Source organism: Danio rerio, chromosome 4, assembly GCF_049306965.1.
Source record: "Danio rerio strain Tuebingen ecotype United States chromosome 4, GRCz12tu, whole genome shotgun sequence".
Lineage (NCBI taxonomy): Eukaryota > Metazoa > Chordata > Actinopteri > Cypriniformes > Danionidae > Danio > Danio rerio.
Genome location: NC_133179.1, coordinates 34,610,804 through 34,630,179, shown reverse-complemented (window position 1 = coordinate 34,630,179; position 19,376 = coordinate 34,610,804). Strand labels below are relative to the sequence as shown.

Below are 19,376 nucleotides of genomic sequence, written 5' to 3'. Positions count from 1 at the left end.
TTATATTACATGCAAGTGTCTATGTACCTCGTTTCTTTGAAGTGGACTTAGCTGTTGACATATCACATCTTTTACACGCAAGATTATAATGTCCTATGGAGGCGCGCGATTTGCCCTCTCATATTGGGAGCAACATGCTCGTGTATTCTAGAAACTACAATAGACAATTTTCGAAGGCCTGCTCATACTGTCTTTCAAGAGTTCACACTTAGATAATGCTTGACTATTTAAGCTAGTTTTGCATGCTGTCTCGGGAGAGAAACCTGAGCTCGGTGATAGATGAGCCCAAGGCTCCCGCCTGGTCAATAAGCATTTGGAGGGATATGAGATCAGGTAGTTCTCGATAGCTTCCCAAAATAGATCACTAGTTGCGCTAGTTTGTAGTAAGTGCTCGTGACTTCAACTTTTGTTGCATAGTTTTTGAGTGTGGGAGGAAACCGGAGTACCCGGGGAAAACCCATGCGAACACGGGGAGAACATGCAAACTCCGCACAGAGGGTATCGGCTGGCTCAGCTAGTGTTGAACCAAGGACCTCCTTGCTGTGGGGCAACAGTGCTAGCCACCGAGAAATAAATGAATTTAATCTATTCTGAAATAAGGCTGTAACATTAAAAAATGTGGAAAAATTGAAGCGCTATGAATACTTTCAAGATGTACTGTACAAAACTTCCAGTACTTTTCAAAGTAATAGAAATGGTTTTATAAAACTGCAGTCTTTTTTATATCTACATGGATTTCAAAAAGTGTTCCAGTCTGGTTGTGGCAGTAATGCACCTTCCAAGTTCAGTTCCTGAAAGGCAATAAACCAGGAAGAAGAAGAAAAGGAAGAAGAACTGAAAGAGTCAAAGAGCTCAGATTGTGTTTCTGCTTCACAAGAGCTTCTGTACTTCTGCATGTAAGTTTGATACTTTTACCATTACGCTTCATACGTGTCATTTCAACACTTTGTCTGAACACTTTATTTATTAATGTTATGAAAGTGTTTTTAATCCTTAATATCATGTTCACTTCATAAATCAGCACAAAATATAACTTTAAATTAACAGTTATGAAATTGAAAGAAAAGTTAAACCAGCCCTTACAGTTAAGCAGGAAGAAAAACTGCTGACATTCCTTAAATGTATTTAACACTTAAATGTCAGCAGACTACAAACTAACAACCAAACTAACAACTAACATTAAACTAACAAGCTAAATATATAAATGAGTAATTGGCTTAAGCTGATCTTATCCTAATAAACTATATACATATGTCATACATCAAATGTGAAATATGAGGTGTCAGAGGTCCGTATAGATCCGTGTAACGCTTTGCAGTGCTTTGTTCAATTCACACCGTCAAAATTAAACAAATGAAAAATGCATCTCAAACTTTCATTTTCCATTTTTTTTTGAGTACTTCGAAAATGGTTAATTGTCACTTGGTTTGATTTTCGATTCTACAAGTTTGTGTTGTTGCATTTGAATCTGATGTCAGAGCAAACCCTAAATAATGACACATTATTGTGATTTTCCATTTTTCTTTTCTGCTCTCGTAGTCGGGCTGTCATTGCCATCGGAAGGGTGTGAAGTTCTGGATTAGTGCGCAAACCTGCAGATACCGTAGTAAAATAACACACTGTCATGTTATTTTTGAGATTTACGCTTTTGCATTGATTTTGTGTGTAATCTATTCACGCAAATACATAATTCATGCTGTTAGTGTAAATCCAGCATAAGACATATATTATCCAGCATAATCCAGCATATATTAACCAGCAGAAAAAGAATCAATCTGACAATGAAATATGATCACATTTCTAATCTGTCACTCATACACACATAACATGTAGCAGCGTGTCCGCGGGGTCTTAAAAAGTATTGAAAGTTAATCAATTTAGAGTAATTTAAGGCCCTTAAAGTACTATATATGCTATTTTTCAAGGTATTACATTTTGTATAATTTTGAATTATGTAATGTATGATTGTATGGGAGTGCCTGAACTTAATCTGCGAATATTGAGATGTATTTTATGATATATATAAAATCCTCCTGCGTTTCACTGTTTTGTTTACTGCAGTAACCAAGGCAACAGCCCTATTTCTGCGGGTCTACGGGCGCCCCTGTTGGAAGACAGTAAATTAGCATTTTTATTCACTGATTAAACACGGAGCCAAAACACGGTCAATTTAACACACTGTCAAAAAAACCTCACATTTTTTAATCCATTGAAAGTTTTTGTGCTCTTCTATATGAGACTGACTCGATAAGTTTTGGCTCACTCAGCACAAAATAAGCTTTAAAAAGAGAGTCAGGAAATCGAAAGTGAAAGCAGAGCTTCTGTTAACAGAAGAATGCGGATGATCCTTAAACTGCATTTCACTGGTAACGTTTTAATACTAACTAACTGCTAAGTCAATAAACAAATAATTAGTTGGCTAAAACGGAAGTTATCGTAACAAATAATATGCATATATCCAATGTAAAATATTTTTTAATCTTATCTTATTTAACGAACTCAGGGTTTAACGCTAAGGATTTTTTCTACTCGGCCAGTGGTTTAGATTTTGACTTGCCCTGCCAGAATATTTTTGGGCACATAAATAAAAAAATAGCTATCCTTCAGCCACATGTTTTAAATAATGTGTCAATAGATAAAACATACAAACACTTTTCGATCAGCTGTATACATACACTTTTTTAAATTAAGCATAACGTTTCTTTAAATACTTTAAATAACGAACAATTTAAAAAATACAATTGTAATGTAACTACATTTTTCAAAGATCTTGAAAAACAATTGTTAAATATTTTAGAAATGTTGATAAATATATAATGAGTAAAATTTGAATTGTTCTGCAAACAAAAAAACAGTGTGAAAAATGTGCAGGTATTTGATTATTATTTAACAAAAAGTGGCTCACTTAGCAGACTTTATTAATAAATCAATACAAATCAACATTCAGTCAGATAAGAGGAACCTGAAAAGCAAAAAGGTGTTCACGACTTCACAGAGAAGGTAGCATTTAAAGGCTTAAAGGCACAATTGTTTCTTCATTCTAAGACTGTATGTGCACGCAACTGACGAATAGTTACAGGCAAATAAAACTTTAGTGACAAGACAGCACTGGACTGATCAGTAATGATTCTGTCTACTGTGCTGAACATCTCGCATGTTGGATCCAATCCTTATTGTTGATCCCTGCAACTGCATTAATGTTAAGAGTTTGTTTATATATATATATATATATATATATATATATATATATATATATATATATATATATATATATATATATATAGTATATTTATCTGCTGTGAGATGACTGAAAGTCAGTTTGTGGTCTCCCTCATCATGTGGCCTGTTTCAGTAAGGTCTTGTTAGTGAAGTGAGCATTGATTGTTGTTCTTCATCTCAGTATATTGTCAACTCCAGGTGATGGTCAGCGGCTGATTGTTTCCTCAAAGCTCTGCTAATGTCTGCATTGGTGTTTTAGTTGCAGTATGGCAGAGGAGCGAGTAAAGGACTCTCTCTCAGAGAAACACAGGTATTGACTCTGTTTTTACACCATTATTTCAACACTTTCTCTGAAGAACAAAAACAACCAACAACAATGCACTTATTTGTGTTGCTATTGCCTGTTTAAATGGTCAAATGGTACAATTTTCTTCTTAGCTGGTACTTGGTGAAAAATGTTGGAGATCTACTGGTTTAAAGCCTTGTGTAGAGGTACAATTTGTCATTTGACTGTTTGTCATCAGTTGTAGGGTAAAAAATCTTAGTTTATATGGAGTTATATGGAGTGAGAGAGATCTTTGCACAATTGTCTTGATATGTATGTCTGAGAACATTAAAATAAGCCCCTCAGCTGTCAGAACACAGTGAACGCAGTATTTCTGCACACTCAATATAATATGCTCTTTTACTCCACTGAACTCCATTTAAAATGCAGAAACTATTCAGCTCAGGCTGATCTAAAGGGTTAATGCTAACATCTGATGATCAACTGTAAAAATTCTTTCCAACCAGCATCAATCAAGACTGCATGATCAGATGCTGATATTGCTTCATTATATGAAGTCATTGGGGTAAAAACAGCCACAAACATAACAAAAGGGTGCTACATTTGATCAATACACACAGATTAATACAGATATACATGTTAAACTGTGTAGTTCTGTTAAGGGAATTTTATTTATTTTTCGTCTTTTCTACCAAGACATTATGTTAGTTTATATTAATAATTTTTTTAATTACATTTTTTTATGTTTGAGCCTATAATTAGTTTCCCCTAAATTAAACTACACAAACTTATATTTGGCTGATAAACTCTTGTAAAGGAGACTGAAGTTTGTCCTGCTGTTTATTCCTCTGGTGTGTTTGTGTCTTCAGTGTGAGATCAGGATCACATTTGTCCAGCTCTGTGTCTCTGAAGAGTGACCTGTCTAAAGAGTGGAATCCACCAAAGTTCAGTGGGGAAACACCATCATCTGCCAAAAGGTATTGTGTGTTTTACATTATTGCTCACATCAACAGTTTTGTGTAAAATAACAATTTAGTAGAGAGAGTCATTCCTGACTAAATCAGTTGTTTAAATTAATCAAATGACTTTAGTAATTCATTAAGACATTTACAGACACCTGGCGTCTTATTCAGAGGATCTTTCAGTCAATATTAATATCAGATTTCTGTCAATTATTTCATTTGTGGAACATAAGATGTTTTGAAGAAGTTTATAACTAAACTGTTTTGTAAGTATATCTAAATAAAGATGAAGCTTTTGAAGGTAAATGTAGATGTGTTGTTTTGTAGCTAAAAGTATAAGTAATAATGAACTGTAAATCAAACTTTCAAAGCTACTTTCTAATAATGACTTTGTGATTGACAGGTCTGACAGAGACAATTATCTATTTCTAAGCTCAATGTAACAGAAAACTCAAGTAACAAATCTGTCCACGGTCTCCTTATTATGAGCACTACATGTATTATTTTCAGTGTTTGTAAGATATGTCTGTATCTGTTTGTTTGTCTCTAAATGTATAATTACAGTAGTTTTATCTGTTAACAGTGATGAATATGAGTTACCAGATTCAGGAGACGTGACTCACAAGAGCTTTACAGACAATCTCCAGTGGATCTTCCAGGTGCGAAAAAATCTCATTTATTATAAACAAATTAAATAAAAATAGTTAATTAAAAATATACTGCTCAATTAAAATGTAGTGCAATTAATTTGTTAAGTAATCATTGACTCCAGTTCATTGAATTATTATAAAATAGTGCACAACTGTGGGCTATTCTTTCATGACTAATATATTTTCACTGACAGATAAATGTAAGTCTTGTTTTAGCCAAAACATCAATGTTTAGATGTCTATTAGAGTTTAAATACACACAAATTATTAGTTATTTTAAACACACAAAAAACATGCTATCTGAGAAAATCCAAAACCTTCTGTTGTGTTTTGATGTGACTTTTGGCTTCTGTAGCTGTGAAATAATTAAGATCATTCAGCATTTATGAATGTGCTCAATGCCTATCTGAATCTACTTCATCTGAAAATAAGTGCACACCCTAGATTGTTGATCAGCCAATAAAATAAAGCACAGTCCTGTAGTATAATGTTTTATATTTTCAATTGTTCAGTAGTTGCAAATGGATGTTTGGTAACACTTTATAATAACTTCACACTATGAACCATTTATTAAGCATTAGCAAATATTGAATTCATTATTTGTTAAACATTACCTCTACGTTAATAACATTAGTAAACAGTTTATAACTGAAGCTACAAATTCTACTCTTGACTTACACCCACATTTATAAAGTGTTAAATACTTGTACTTTCATACTTTGTTAATGATTTATTTTTCATTACTAAATTAAGTACATTATTTCCAAAACAGTTATTTAAGAGTAGTTTACGATCATTCAGAATGAGTTAGTAAATGATAATTAAACTATTGAAATTAACATTTATATATCTTATAATTCAAGCATTTACTAATAGTTAACTAATATGTTAATAATGCTTTATTAACTCAACTTCATCCAGTTTTGTGACCTAATCTAAAGTGAGGACTATTTATGCTTTCTAAATACCAGTTGTTGAACTGCTGACTAACACTTATTAGAGTCAATGCTTACAGATAATGAGTTCACTAGATGCTAATGCTTAGTAAATGATTCATAGTGTGCAGTTATTATAAAGTGTTACCGAATGTTTTGGTTAAATGTTGTTCTCTTTTCTTCACTCATAGAATCTTGAGAGTAAAATGATCAGATTTCTGAAGAATGAACTGGAGAAATTTAAGAAAATCTTACAAGACGAAAACAGACAAGAGTTTGTAAAGGAGTTTAATGGGAACAGAAGCAAAATCACAGAAGCAGCCCTTGATCTCACACTCTTCTTCCTGAGAGAGATGAAGCAAGATCAAGCTGCTGATACTCTTTTTGGTAAGAGACTAATGGCTAGACCCACACGAAACCTGCAGATTTCCACAAATTTTTAGCTTATCATTGAGTCTATTTATTTTCTTGTGTGCAGTTTTATTTATTCAGTTTTTTTCAGTAATATTGTTGACAAATATGAAAATGATCCTGATTTATTTACAGTACAGTTTGTAAAGTCATATTTTCTGTCCTTTAGTAGATATATTATATGAGAGACTTGTGCTTTTAGTAATTAAGTGGATCTAATTGGATTTATATTGTAAACATTACATATTATTGATTATTATTATTTTGCAAGTTAAAAGGGTTTTATTTTTTATTTATTATTTTATATATTTAGTTTTTATTTTATTTATGATAATCCCAAAGTTATGATATTCCCAAAATCATGCAGTAATCTGCAGATATTTTACTAAATTTTCCTCAGAAATTGCAAAAAATGTCTGAAAGTTCAGTCTGGCCCTACTCATGGAGATCTGTCAGACTGACACTTACAAATAAGTCAAGACTAAATCTCTCTGTTTCTTTGCTCCTGTGTTTAGGTGAGCTGTTCTTCATTAATCAGCTTAAATGTAGCCTGAAGAAGAAATATCAAAGTGTGTTTGAAGGAATTGCTCAGCAAGGAGACTCCACACTTCTGAATAACATCTACACAGATCTCTATATCACTCAGGGTGCGAGTGAACAGGTCAACACTGAACATGAGATCAGACAGATTGAAGCTGCTTCCAGACGTCATCAGTCACTAGAGATACAGGTTGAATGCAAACATTTGTTTGAAGCACCTGAACAAGACGAGCAGATCAGAACTGTCCTGACAAAAGGAGTTGCTGGCATCGGGAAATCAGTCTCTGTGCAAAAGTTTGTTCTGGATTGGGCTGAAGGGAAAGAAAATCAAGACATCAGCTTCATATTTCCTCTTCCATTCAGAGAGATGAACTTAAAGGAGAAAGAAAGACAAAGTTTAAAAGACCTCATCACTCAGTTTTTCCCAGAGACTAAAGGACTGAACCTTACAAGAAGCACACGATTCAAAGTCCTGTTCATCCTTGATGGATTGGATGAATGTCGTCTTCCTCTGAACTTTGCTGGTAATGAGACGTGTGGTGATGTATCTTCAGCAGTCTCTCTGGATGTTCTCCTGACAAACCTCATCAAGAGAAATCTGCTTCCTTCTGCTCTCATCTGGATCACCAGCAGACCAGCAGCTGCCAGTAAGATTCCTGCTGACTGTATCGACCGGCTGACAGAGATACGAGGATTCAATGATGCCCAAAAGGAGGAGTACTTCAGAAAGAGACTCACAGATCAGAATCAGGCCAGAGAAATCATTGATCACATTAAACAGTCAAAGAGTCTCTTTATTATGTGCCACATCCCAGTCTTCTGCTGGATTTCAGACACTGTTCTCCAGAACATACTGAAACTGAAACACAGGGCTCATGCTGAAACACTGCAGGAATCTCCCAAGACTCTGACACAGATGTACACACACTTTCTCCGCTTTCAGATCCAGCAGAGCAGAAGAAAGTATGATGAAGAAAACACAGCAGATGTCTCCTGGGATCCAAAGCTCATCCTTTCACTGGGAAAACTGGCCTTCCAGCAGCTGGAAAGAAACAATGTGATCTTCTATGAGAGCGATCTGAAAGACTGTGGCATTGACGTCTATAAGGCATCGGTGTACTCAGGCATGTGTACCCAGATCTTTAAGGAGGAGACGGGAATCATTCTTGGTACTATGTACTGCTTTCTTCACTTGAGCATTCAAGAGTTCATTGCAGCCCTTTATCAACATTTGATTCAACACAGTGACAAGAAGCATGGATTGTTTTTTAGACAAAAAAAAAGCAAAACTAAATGTATGACTGATTTGCTGAAGACTGCAGTGGACAAGGCTCTGGAGAGTGAGAATGGACATCTGGACCTTTACCTTCGCTTCCTTCTCGGTCTGTCACTTCAGTCTAATCGACAACTCTTACGAGGCCTGTTGACACAGCAGAATGACAGAGACCAGAGCAAAGAGGAAATAATTGCCTACATCAAGCAGAAACTTGAAGGGAATCTGTCTCCAGAGAGATCCATCAATCTGTTCTACTGTCTGAATGAACTGAACGACCAAACTTTGCTGAAAGAGATTCAGTCTCACCTCAGTAGAGGAAGTCTGTCATCTGCTCACCTTTCACCTGCCCAGTGGTCTGCTCTGGTCTTTGTGTTGTTGACCTCAGAGGAGGAGCTGGAGGAGTTTGAGCTTCACAAATTCCAGAGATCAGACGAGTGTCTCATCAGACTATCAGCAGTCATCAAAACCTCCAAAAGAGCTCTGTAAGTCCTTATTTCTTTGATCTGAGAAATAGACTTTTGCTGATATTAAATAATACAATACATCATGTTAATGAACATACACAATATTGATATTGTCAGCACTTCAAAATGCTGTGAATAATCGTTTATTATTTAATATTTCCGATTGTTTTTAATAATATTTAGATTAATGTGTTGGCAGTGGTTGTTTAAGGGACAGTTTACCCAACAATATAAATTTACTCATTTACTCTCCCTCAAGGGGTTATAAACCTTTCTGAAAGTTAAACATGAAATAAAATATTTAGAAGAAAGATGGAAACCTGTAAGCATTGACTTGCACAGCATTTGTTCTTCCTTATATGAAGGTCAATGGCTAATGGTTTTCATCTTAAAAAATATTTTGTGTTTAACAGAATAAAGAAGCTCCTTGTTTTTTCACTATGGAGAGAGTGTATGAGAGGACAATCCTCAGTTCATCAGCACAACACACACACACATACACACACGTTTGTTTTTGTGAAAAGTGGGTACATTACATAGACTTACATTCATTTTATACAGCCCAAACCATATATTATATTGCCCTCATCCCACCCCACCCCTAAAATCACAGTCAGTGTGCAGCTTTACTCTCTGATTAAACTCATCCTGTGGGATTTATAAGCATTTTGAGAAATGAGGACGTCACCAATGTCCTCATATTTTACCTGCTTTTTGTAATACCTGTGTCATACCTATGTCATTATACAGATTTGTGTCCTGATATGTCACAAAAACACATACACACTCACATACACACACACACACACACACACACACACACACACACACACACACACTCAGTTTGCTGTAGAACAGGGGTCTCAAAACTCAATTTACCTGGGGGCTGCTGAAGGCAGAGTCTGGGTGAGGCTGGGCCGCATCAGGTTTTCCAAAAGAAATTAATTATATTATGAATTAATTTTAATTTGTTTATCTTTTCATCTTATTTTGTGAAAAAGATTTTAAAAAAAATTTGAGAAGATTGAGTGTCCTAAGATGGACAGCAGTTTGTGCTTAGCATGATCTTGTTTCTTTCAGAATATAAAAGGGAACTAATTTGTTGATTTATTCAAGTAGCCTATGGATGCTTGAAATTCTGCCACTCCAAATTGATGCTTAAGAATTCTTTAGAAGTGCGCCAGAGGTTCTTCCGCGATGGGAATGCCAATATTAGAAAACGGGTCACTAAATTTGGCTGGAGGATATTAGGGGGAGAGATACAGGAATCTTCTAGTAGATGAACTACATGCAAATGCCGTAGTTATTGGCGAGAATCCAGCAAATAGTTTTTTAAAGCATAAATGTGTGGGCTACTTCTGCATCCGAATGTTAAATGGACTACGAAATATAATTGTGATCTCCGATTAATGCCAGAAATCTGGGTTTAATGGAAGGCGGGGGTAATGTTGACTTGCAAACCAAGCATTGCAGCCGTCTAGATTAATTAGAGAGATTGCTCTGTTTTTGTCGTGATAATTTAAAGCATCTTCATTAGGCAGAATCATGCTGTTAATGCTAAAAAGGCAGAATTATGAGGAGATGAAAGAGCCGTTATTAGACGTTTTTAGAAACGTTCTAATGCCCTTTTCTGTAGGGCTGATGTGAATGTGTTAAACAGGGGGAGCGTGAAAAAGGAGCCGATCGTGAATTTATTGTCGATCTCTTTCTTGATTAATTACTTTGTGATTTCTGGTTCAGCGTTGGTGGACGGCTAGTGGGGTTATAGGAAGGGAGCGCCGAGATCGTTAGGAAGAGGAGGAATTAATAGAATTAATGATTGCTGCAGTATGTCCGAACCCAATATTGCTTTAATGCTTTCCTTGATGCTCCGGGGTGGTGGAGTGTTTGCGGGGCTGTAGTCTGTTGGGGATAGGGGCATGGCAGGAGCGTGTTATGTCCTGGGGGGCGGAGTCGGTGAAGACGTGGATTCGTTTTCCCGATTTTTTTCGGGTTTAATGCAGCGGCTTGGAATTGTGGTCCTGGCGTCTAGGAGTTTGGAGGAGTTCAGTGACAGTCGTTGTTGGATATGAGTGACGCATGATGATGCTGGAGAAGGTACATAGCGGATATAGGGATTGCATTGTGATCTGGCTAGAGTGGATAGGCCTTCGGCCTCTTACTGGAGCCTCTGTCTCGAGCTGACTTCCAGGCTGGGCTGGGTGTTGTTGAGATGGGGCTGGTGTTTCAGGGAGCGCGGAGCTTTCTTTCTTTTCTGTAGCTGCACTGATGCTGTTGTGATCTCCGCCACCATCGCTGTTGTTATTGTTATTGTCATTTTCGTAGATGCTGACGATGGTGGTAATGGTGGTGTGGTATTGTAGTTGAAAAATAGTAGGAGATGTGGAGGATCACGGTTTGTCCATGATTAACTTTCGGAGGAGCTGGAGCGGACCTGTCGTTAGCTTCTTCGGAAAACGAAGATAAGGGAGTAAATCTAGCTAGGCTACTGTGGAAATATAAATTTCTATCATCTAATTCCAAATGAACAATAATTTACGTATAACTGAAAAGTTGTATTCTTTGGTTTTTAATTATATAATTTCATTGACATGCCAGCTAGGAGGGACATTTAACCTTTGCCTTGCTGACTACAGGCTAAGCCAAAGTGATGCAATTATCGGTTTCACAGCATGGCTGTATCTATTGTCTTCTCTGTCTCCAGAACATCATTTGCACATTGTTGTAATGATGTACTTTTATACTGATGAGATCAGACCTGGAGAAGACATGGCACCCTGCAGACAACCAGACTTCATTTGCATGCTTTGTTTGACTGTCCCCACCATGACTGACCCCACCTTCATGCTATAAAATGTGTAATGTTTGCTGTGGAGTTTAGAGTTTGCTTTCGATGACGCCACAGCCACGCTGAGTTCTTCTTATTAAAAAGGATTCTGCTTTGAAGACAACCGAAAGATTCTCCCTGTTTTTTTGGGCTCTTAGAAGTTTACAACACTACTTATAGTGAGTTAGGATAGATCTGATTGGCTAACTAATGAGTGTAGATGGGAGGACAGCAGTCAATCATATCACGTGCACCTCTCGAAATTAGTTTGAAAAACTTCACATAATTGTGATGATATGACACGTCTTTCTCTGGCTCAGCACCAGCCAACACACCTGCTGTTGAACTCCCTTCCTCCTCATCCCTATCTATGAGGTACCAAACTCTGTATAATGGCGCGAGAGAGACTCTATCAGTGTGCGAATGTTCCCGTGACATGCAAAAACTAATCAACTATAAAATTTGAATATGATATTCACTGCCAAAGCTTTGAGTAATCGATTTTTATAGATTTAATTGATTAGTTGTTGCAGCCCTTATACAAATATCTGACATTTCCCAGAACAGAATCCTTACACAACTTACGCAACTTTTTTTGAAGTGTTGTGAATGAAGCGCACTGGGATGATTGCCGCATGTGCCCAATAGAAACAAGGCAGCCAGTAGGAACAGTGGAAAACACTCCATGGCAACGCTGCTGTAACTTTCACTCATTGGAAAATGTTTCTCGGTCTGCATCAAGTTGAGCTAATGTCCCGCCCCCGAGAGCCATATACCCCACCGTGATTGGTGGGCTTGTTCAGCTCAACAAACAAAACTATAAAGTGTCATACATATCAAACATTAAACTTTCAAATGAAGGCTGGGGCCACAAACTATCGTTCCATGAATATTGGGCCACGAGTTTAAAACCCCTGTCATAGAAGAAGCGCACAGCTCCCACACTGCCCCCTATTGACAAGCACTCACAACTACAGCTGTCACTTAAAAGTACTGTCAGGGTTCTGCCACTCTGGTCTTGTAAATTCTTGTTTTGGTGGCAGAGCTCGGACACTAGCTCAGTCTCGTCCTGTTTCTCATGTGCCTCATGTGTCTCGTGCCTCAGATGTGCGCGCTCTTGTACTCGTGTTTGTGTTTTCGTCTGTCTGCAGCGTGGTGTTTCATTCCCAGCGTCTCAATCCAGTTGGTTTCGGTTTTGGTCGGCGCTGGGATGAAGCATGCACGCTGCGTGTGTGAGCGCATGGTGAGTGTTTTCATTCATCGTGTGCTCGTGTCTTGCGTCTGTCAAAGCATGTGGCTATGTGTTTACATTGTGGTCACGTGCTTTTGTTGTGTGCTTCAGTGTTGTGCTTGTGTTGTCTGGAACGTGCGGTTAATGAGTACTCTCATTGGCTGCATGTTCTTGTCCTCTTTATGTGAGCACATGGCTTGTCTGTCATGCGCTCTGCCGTCTATTGTTAAGTCCAACCCCACTTGTTTACCCATTATTAGTTAATTTTATTCATCTGTTGTGTGTTAATTTCCTACAGTTTATAAACCCCTTTAGTTTGCTGTCCTGTGCCAGTTCGTCATCACATGTCGTTGTTTGAAGTCTTGTCCTGTCGTGTTTCCAGTCCTCATCCTTGCCAGCCTGCCCAGTCCTGTTTGTATGTGCATGTATTTGTTTTGTTAATGTTTTTCCCCTCGAGGTAGTTTATTTTGCATTTTATTTTATTTTTATTATGTAGTAAATTCCCATTTCCCTGCATTTGAGTCCTCACTCCTTTTTCCCCATTTCCCATCCAAAACCCTGACAAGTACTGGTACTAAAAAATTCTGAATCGTATCATTTTGAGTGCTAGGGTATCGCTATACTTTTATAATAGCGGTATATTGTGTTACACTACTGTTAGTACATACAACCATAAGGGGGAAAGCTGGTGTCCTTTTTATGAGCAAGCATTGTTAATCAATGAGGTCCCAGATGACCACATAAATATTGTGCTTGTCCTCTACACAGACTACAGAGCTGTAATCTCACTGATCAGTCCTGTGAGAGTTTGTCTTCAGCTCTACAATCCTCAAACTGTGTCCTGCGAGAGCTGGACCTGAGTAACAATGACCTGCAGGATTCAGGAGTGAAGAAGCTCTCTGATGGGCTGAAGAGTCCAAACTGTAAACTGGACACACTGAGGTCTGAGTTAGAGCAACCCATTAATTGATTTGTTTTTTATTTTACATCAGATGAATTACTAAAAGTCACACTGTAAATGTAATCTGTCTTCTTTCTCAGATTGGTGATATGTAAACTCACTGCTCAGTCCTGTGAGAGTTTGTTTTCAGCTCTACAATCCTCAAACTGTGTCCTGAGAGAGCTGGACCTGAGTAACAATGACCTGCAGGATTCAGGAGTGAAGCTTCTCTCTGATGGACTGAAGACTCCAAACTGTAAACTGGAGACACTGAGGTCTGAGTTTAAACACCTAATTGATTGATTGATTGATTGATTGATTATTTGATTGATCTTTTTTGTTTTGTTTTTTTGTTACATCAGACAGATCACATTAACAGTGTGGTTTTTAGTAACCTGTGTTCTTCTTTCTCAGAATGGCCATGTGTAATCTCACTGTTCAGTGCTGTGAGAGTTTGTCTTCAGTTCTACAATCCTCAAACTGTGTGCTGAGAGAGCTGGACCTGAGTAACAATGACCTGCAGGATTCAGGAGTGAAGAAGCTCTCTGATGGACTGAAGACTGTGAACTGTAAACTGGAGACACTGAGGTAAATGATTCTCCACTCTAAAATAACTAGTAAACAAGTTTCATATTAGAGCTTTTCATGCTTGAACATGTTAACCCTGGGTGATAATAAACCCAGATAACAGGAATTTATCAGTAATGATGTTTCACACTGCTCATGCTATACCTGTAGTTAACCCTCACAGGTCTGAGGTGATTTTGGGGTCCCTGAGATGTTTTGACATGCCCTGACATCTGTGCTTATTTCAGCTACTTATTACACAGTACTGGCCAACATGTGTTTTACTTGTATTCAGCACAAACTGAGCTACAATAATATGTGAGAAATATAGATGTACATGCTTGTGTTTTTAAAAACAAATATTATGTGTGGTTAGTAGGTTTTAGAGAAAAAATGTAGCTGAAATAAGGTACAAAAACCAAACTGAATGTGCCTGAACAAGACTTTAGAGTAAGCAGTCCTGTAGGCTAGAATATTTACTGCACAATTATGTGAAAATTATTCTGTTCTCTCATTTAAAGAAAACATTACAATGGTTTACATTTTGTTAAGATTGATTTGTGTGATTTCAGCTGTATGTGTGAGTGACAATGCTCATGAATAATTTACACTTGGAGAGAGAACAGACACTCCCCCACTCACCCATCAAGGGCAGTGTACAGCAATGTCCATCTGCAGAAGCTAGCCCAAACTAAATGCTTGTTGTATTACTACTGTGTGACCATGTAAACACTCTGGGTGAACAATATACAGTGCTCAGCATATATAAGTACACCCCTCACTAATCTCTCTTTTAAATTCATATTTTAATAGGAAGCTCTAAAGTATTACATTTGCGGATATACAATAGATTAGCTGAATCTAGAGCTCATCTAACAAAATAACTTAAGATAGCAGTCCAAAAACTAGTTCACCCAGATTTATGTTATAGAAAAATATTAAATACAAACTAAAAAAGGAAAAAAAAAACAAGACAAGCAAAACAATGGAAAAATTAGCTGAAATTTTGTAGTTTTTTTTTTTTTTTTTTTTTTTGCAGTATTTTGCTTGAATTTAATTGTATTATCTTTCAATTTCTGAATATGTTTGGTGACTAAAATATGATTGTCATAAATAAATCTGTTTAATAATTCGTTCTGTTAAAACAATTACTTTAAATTTAAATCATATTTGAAGACCTTTAATATAGATTTCCCAAATAGTTGCAGTCTTAGTTCACTTTTTGAAAAATTTAAAAGGTTGTGTCTGTCTGTGGATTTCAACATTTAACATTTCCGTGTGAAAGTGAACCACAACAAGAACAAAAAATAAACATTATACCAGTTTTAATCCCTGTTAAATTTCGCTGTTTTGTGTCCTGCTGAAGGTTTAAGCTGCTTTCATATTTGTGCAGTTTCAGTTTCTTGAAAACAAATAAAATTCTCATGATAAAGTGTCTGAAATAATCCTGATTACTCGCTCATCTAAAACAATATCTGGTAAAGGCTGAATGTGAAGGAGAGTCAGCAGTCATGAATATTGATCAGGTGTTTCTCTCCTGACAGAATAAAAGTCCCCTAATGGACCATCAGTGTGAATGTGACTGTGGGGCAGGTGATGAACACATTAAGAGAGCGGGTTTGTGTTTGTCTGAGCTTGTTTTGTTTTAGTCCACTACAGAATCACAATATAAATGATAAAATCAGCTCATTTCCTGTTGTGTTTTATACATGACTTTAAGATGATCTTCTGAGCTCAAGTGTGTCTTCTTCCTCACAGCAGACTTTACAGCTTGATGTGGTGTATTATGAACAATGTCTTTGCTCTGTACACTTCTACAGATGATGTCGAGTCCTTGTTGAGTGTGTGTGTTTGCTGATGCGAGGGCTCGATCAATAAGGAGAGCTGATCAGGATGTGTGTTTTCATCACTGCTGTTGACATGAGCAGAAACAGCAGTCAGCATCTTCACAACACAAAGAGATGTGTGATTGTCCAACTGTGTGATGTGGACTATTGCTGTGTTTGTAGATTGTCTGGCTGTATGGTGACAGAGGAAGGCTGTGGTTTTCTGTCTTCAGCTCTGACTTCAAACCCCTCACACCTGAGAGAGCTGGATCTGAGCTACAATCATCCAGGAGATTCAGGAGTCAAGCTGCTCTCTGAACAACTGGAGGATCCAAACTACACACTGGACAAACTCAAGTAGGTGAAGCAGCACTGGCCTTGTGCTTTTACACTGAATGGCTTTAAAAAGACACTAGAAAGCTCTTTTGTGATCAGCTTCAGTTTTCTGTGAGGGTTATGGGGTGAGGACAGACAGAAGATACAGCTTGTAGAGTATTACAGTCATGTCTATGAAGAGCAAATCATTGAGTGTGAAATGAATCTCCTCTGTAAATGTTGGAGTGTATTGGCTCAGTTACAGTGACATTAAGAGGGACACACTGTACAGTTTCAGCATTTGAGCTGAGCAGAGAAACTTCTTCCTCCATTTCTGCTGAAGAATCCTACAATATCAGGTCAGGAATAGGGTTGGGGATTGAAGATGGATTCAGATTCTGGAATCAGACACTTGGATTAATGTTCAGACTCTTGTTCTAAAATCAACATCTGGATTCCTCTTCTCTGTGCACACATGTGTATTTTTCACTTGCTAATCTGTCAGGAAGTTGGGCGCTGGCGAGCAGCTTTAATAATCTGAACATAGTTTAGAGATGGACTGCAACATGTGCTCAAAGGCTGCATGTGCTGAAGAACGATGGCAAAGCTAAGTGTGATCACTGTAATAAATGAATGTTGCAGCAGGGTGTCTCCATCAACATGAGCAGTATCTGCGCTCGCTTCACCAACAGCAGAGGAACAGAACGCACTGTGTTACATTCATTGTGCATCCCGGCTCAACCAACAAGTGTTGTGTGTTTTAGCTCAAGAGTTTGGAGCGTGTAGCTGAGCAGCTCAGTGCTAGCTTTAGCTTATTAGCTGAGGGGGAAACTAAACAGCTCATTCTCTCCATCTGTGTGTGTTTACAGTCTGGATCATGGAGGACACACGAGGATTACAGCAGGACCACGCAAATGTAGGACTAAACACACACACACACACACACACACACACATATGCACACACGCACAAACACACAAACATATGCGCACACACACACACTCACACGCATAAACACACTCTCACACAAACACACACACACAAACACGCACGCACAAACACACACATGTGGACACACAAACAACACACACACACTCTCTGTCTCTCTCACACACACACACACACACACACTCTTCACACAGACAAACACACACACACACACAGACAGGCACGCAGGCATGTGTCACACACACACACACTTCCTCTCTCTCAAGCTCACACACATACCTCTCTCTCTCTCTCACACACACACAGCTGTGGTTGTAAATGTGTGTGTTCTTGTGTTCAGATGTCTGTTTCCTCACTCTGGATCCAAACACAGCACACACTGAACTCATTCTGTCTGAGGAGAACAGAGAGGTGAAGTGTGTGAGTGAGAATCAGCCGTATCCTGATCATCCAGACAGATTTGATGTTCATCAGCAGGTGTTGTGCAGAGAGAGTGTGTGTGGACGCTGTTACTGGGAGATTGACTGGAGTGGAGATGCTGGTGTATATATATCAGTGTCATATAAGAGCATCAGGAGGAAGGGAGGAGGTGTTGAGTGTTTGTTTGGATATAATGCTCAGTCCTGGAGTTTGAGCTGCTCTTCCTCCAGATTCATATTCAGACACAATAACACAGACACTGCTCTCCCAGTAAAGCCGTTCAGCAGGAGAATAGGAGTGTTTGTGGATCACAGTGCAGGAACTCTGATCTTCTACAACATCTATAGAGACACAATGAGCCTCATCCACACAGTCCAGACCACATTCACTGAGCCGCTCTGCCCTGGGTTTACTGTTTATCCTGGATCATCAGTGAAACTGAGCTGAAGACTGACGAATGATTTACCCAGAATCCTCTGCAGGAACAGTCAGCAGCAGTGTGCGTGTGTGAGAGAGAGTCTGTATTTGTGTGTGTGTGAGAGAGAAAGTCTGTATTTGTGTCTGTGTGTGTGTCCGCGTGCGTGTGTGAGAGCGCGTGCATGTGTGTGTGTGAGAGTCTGTTTGTGTGTGTGTGCGTGCGTGCGTGTGCTTGTGTGTGTGTGTGTGTGAGTGTGTGTGTGCGTCTCAGTCTTCATCAGTGTCATCATTGTTGTTGATGAAGTGTCCTCCAGGATGCTGCTGTGTTCAGATCAGCTCAGTCTTGTCTACAGATTGATCTTCTTCATTGTTTCTCTGTTGTTTGAGCACAAATAATAAAAGTCAATGTCAAATCCACTGCTGATATTAGAATGTGATGATGAACATGGAAATGTCTGAATCTCTGTCAAATCTTGAATCAACTGTAGAGAAATCCAGCAGCTCAATGAATAAAGGAGAAATGAAGTGTGACGTTTGTTTCTGCTCTTCTGATCTTCTTCTTCTTCATGATTTGACTTGAACTGAACAATAAAAACACATTTATTCCAGTATTTATTGATCTGTTCATGTTAGTTGATGACAATAAAGTTGTTCTCTGTTAGTTCTTGTTGACTCTCAGTGCATTAACTGATGTTCACCAGCACAACTGTGCATTAATAATGCTTCAGTAAATGTCTGATCACTCTCATTCATTACGAGTCAGTAACTAGGATTCATAAATGCTCTACAAGATTCATTTACTGTTCTGAATTAACATTAACGACACCTTAATGTAGAGTTTGATCATCATAAGACACACAAATACACCAACAGTAGAGTTAAATCTCCATTACATGTTGAGTTTTCTCCATCACTAACACACTTGATGACACTATTACTTTGAGATTCTGATGAGTGTTTCAGCAGTTTTTCTTCTATAACCAAGACCACACACACACACACACATATTATTCACAATTATTTACTCATGTAAAGCCTTGACAGTATTACAATGCAGAGTTATGACTTGTTGCCTCTCAGAATACTGAAGATTGAGTGTGATTGAGCATTTTAAAACAAGTTATTAGAGCTGAAATAAAGTC

The 19,376-nt window shown here is 38.0% G+C and overlaps 4 protein-coding genes across 7 annotated transcripts in view; 1 reads left to right on the top strand and 3 right to left on the bottom strand.

The window, feature by feature from the left end:
- LOC137491238 (uncharacterized) overlaps positions 1–19,376 on the bottom strand; it is a 1,025,816-nt gene that overhangs the window by 204,496 nt on the left and 801,944 nt on the right. The window lies entirely within an intron of this gene.
- The window catches only part of LOC101886704 (uncharacterized), an 847,011-nt gene that overhangs the window by 25,691 nt on the left and 801,944 nt on the right, over positions 1–19,376 (bottom strand). The window lies entirely within an intron of this gene.
- The window catches only part of LOC137491231 (uncharacterized), a 498,327-nt gene that overhangs the window by 464,229 nt on the left and 14,722 nt on the right, over positions 1–19,376 (bottom strand). The window lies entirely within an intron of this gene.
- On the top strand, positions 834–18,893 carry LOC137489479 (protein NLRC3-like). Of its 3 annotated transcripts, none has more exons than XM_073947370.1 (12): positions 834–896; positions 3,479–3,529; positions 4,375–4,482; positions 5,051–5,126; positions 6,244–6,439; positions 6,979–8,761; positions 13,570–13,743; positions 13,843–14,016; positions 14,156–14,329; positions 16,318–16,491; positions 17,319–17,365; positions 17,738–18,893. In XM_073947370.1, exons 2-12 carry the CDS (start codon positions 3,486–3,488, stop codon positions 18,262–18,264), a joined length of 3,477 nt encoding a protein of 1,158 aa, XP_073803471.1. In that variant the 5' UTR covers positions 834–896; positions 3,479–3,485; the 3' UTR covers positions 18,265–18,893. The 3 variants fall into 3 exon arrangements, with proteins under 3 accessions (XP_073803471.1, XP_073803472.1, XP_073803473.1); XM_073947371.1 differs by having other exon boundaries at positions 855–896; positions 3,418–3,529; XM_073947372.1 differs by lacking the exons at positions 834–896; positions 13,843–14,016; positions 14,156–14,329 and having other exon boundaries at positions 3,424–3,529.

Coding starts and splice junctions, on each gene's coding strand:
- LOC137489479 (XM_073947370.1), top strand. CDS start 3,486: ATGGCAGAGGAGCGAGTAAAGGACTCTCTCTCAGAGAAACACAG. Junction 6,440..6,978: donor AGCTGCTGATACTCTTTTTG/GTAAGAGACTAA, acceptor TCCTGTGTTTAG/GTGAGCTGTTCTTCATTAAT. Junction 16,492..17,318: donor TACACACTGGACAAACTCAA/GTAGGTGAAGCA, acceptor GTGTGTTTACAG/TCTGGATCATGGAGGACACA.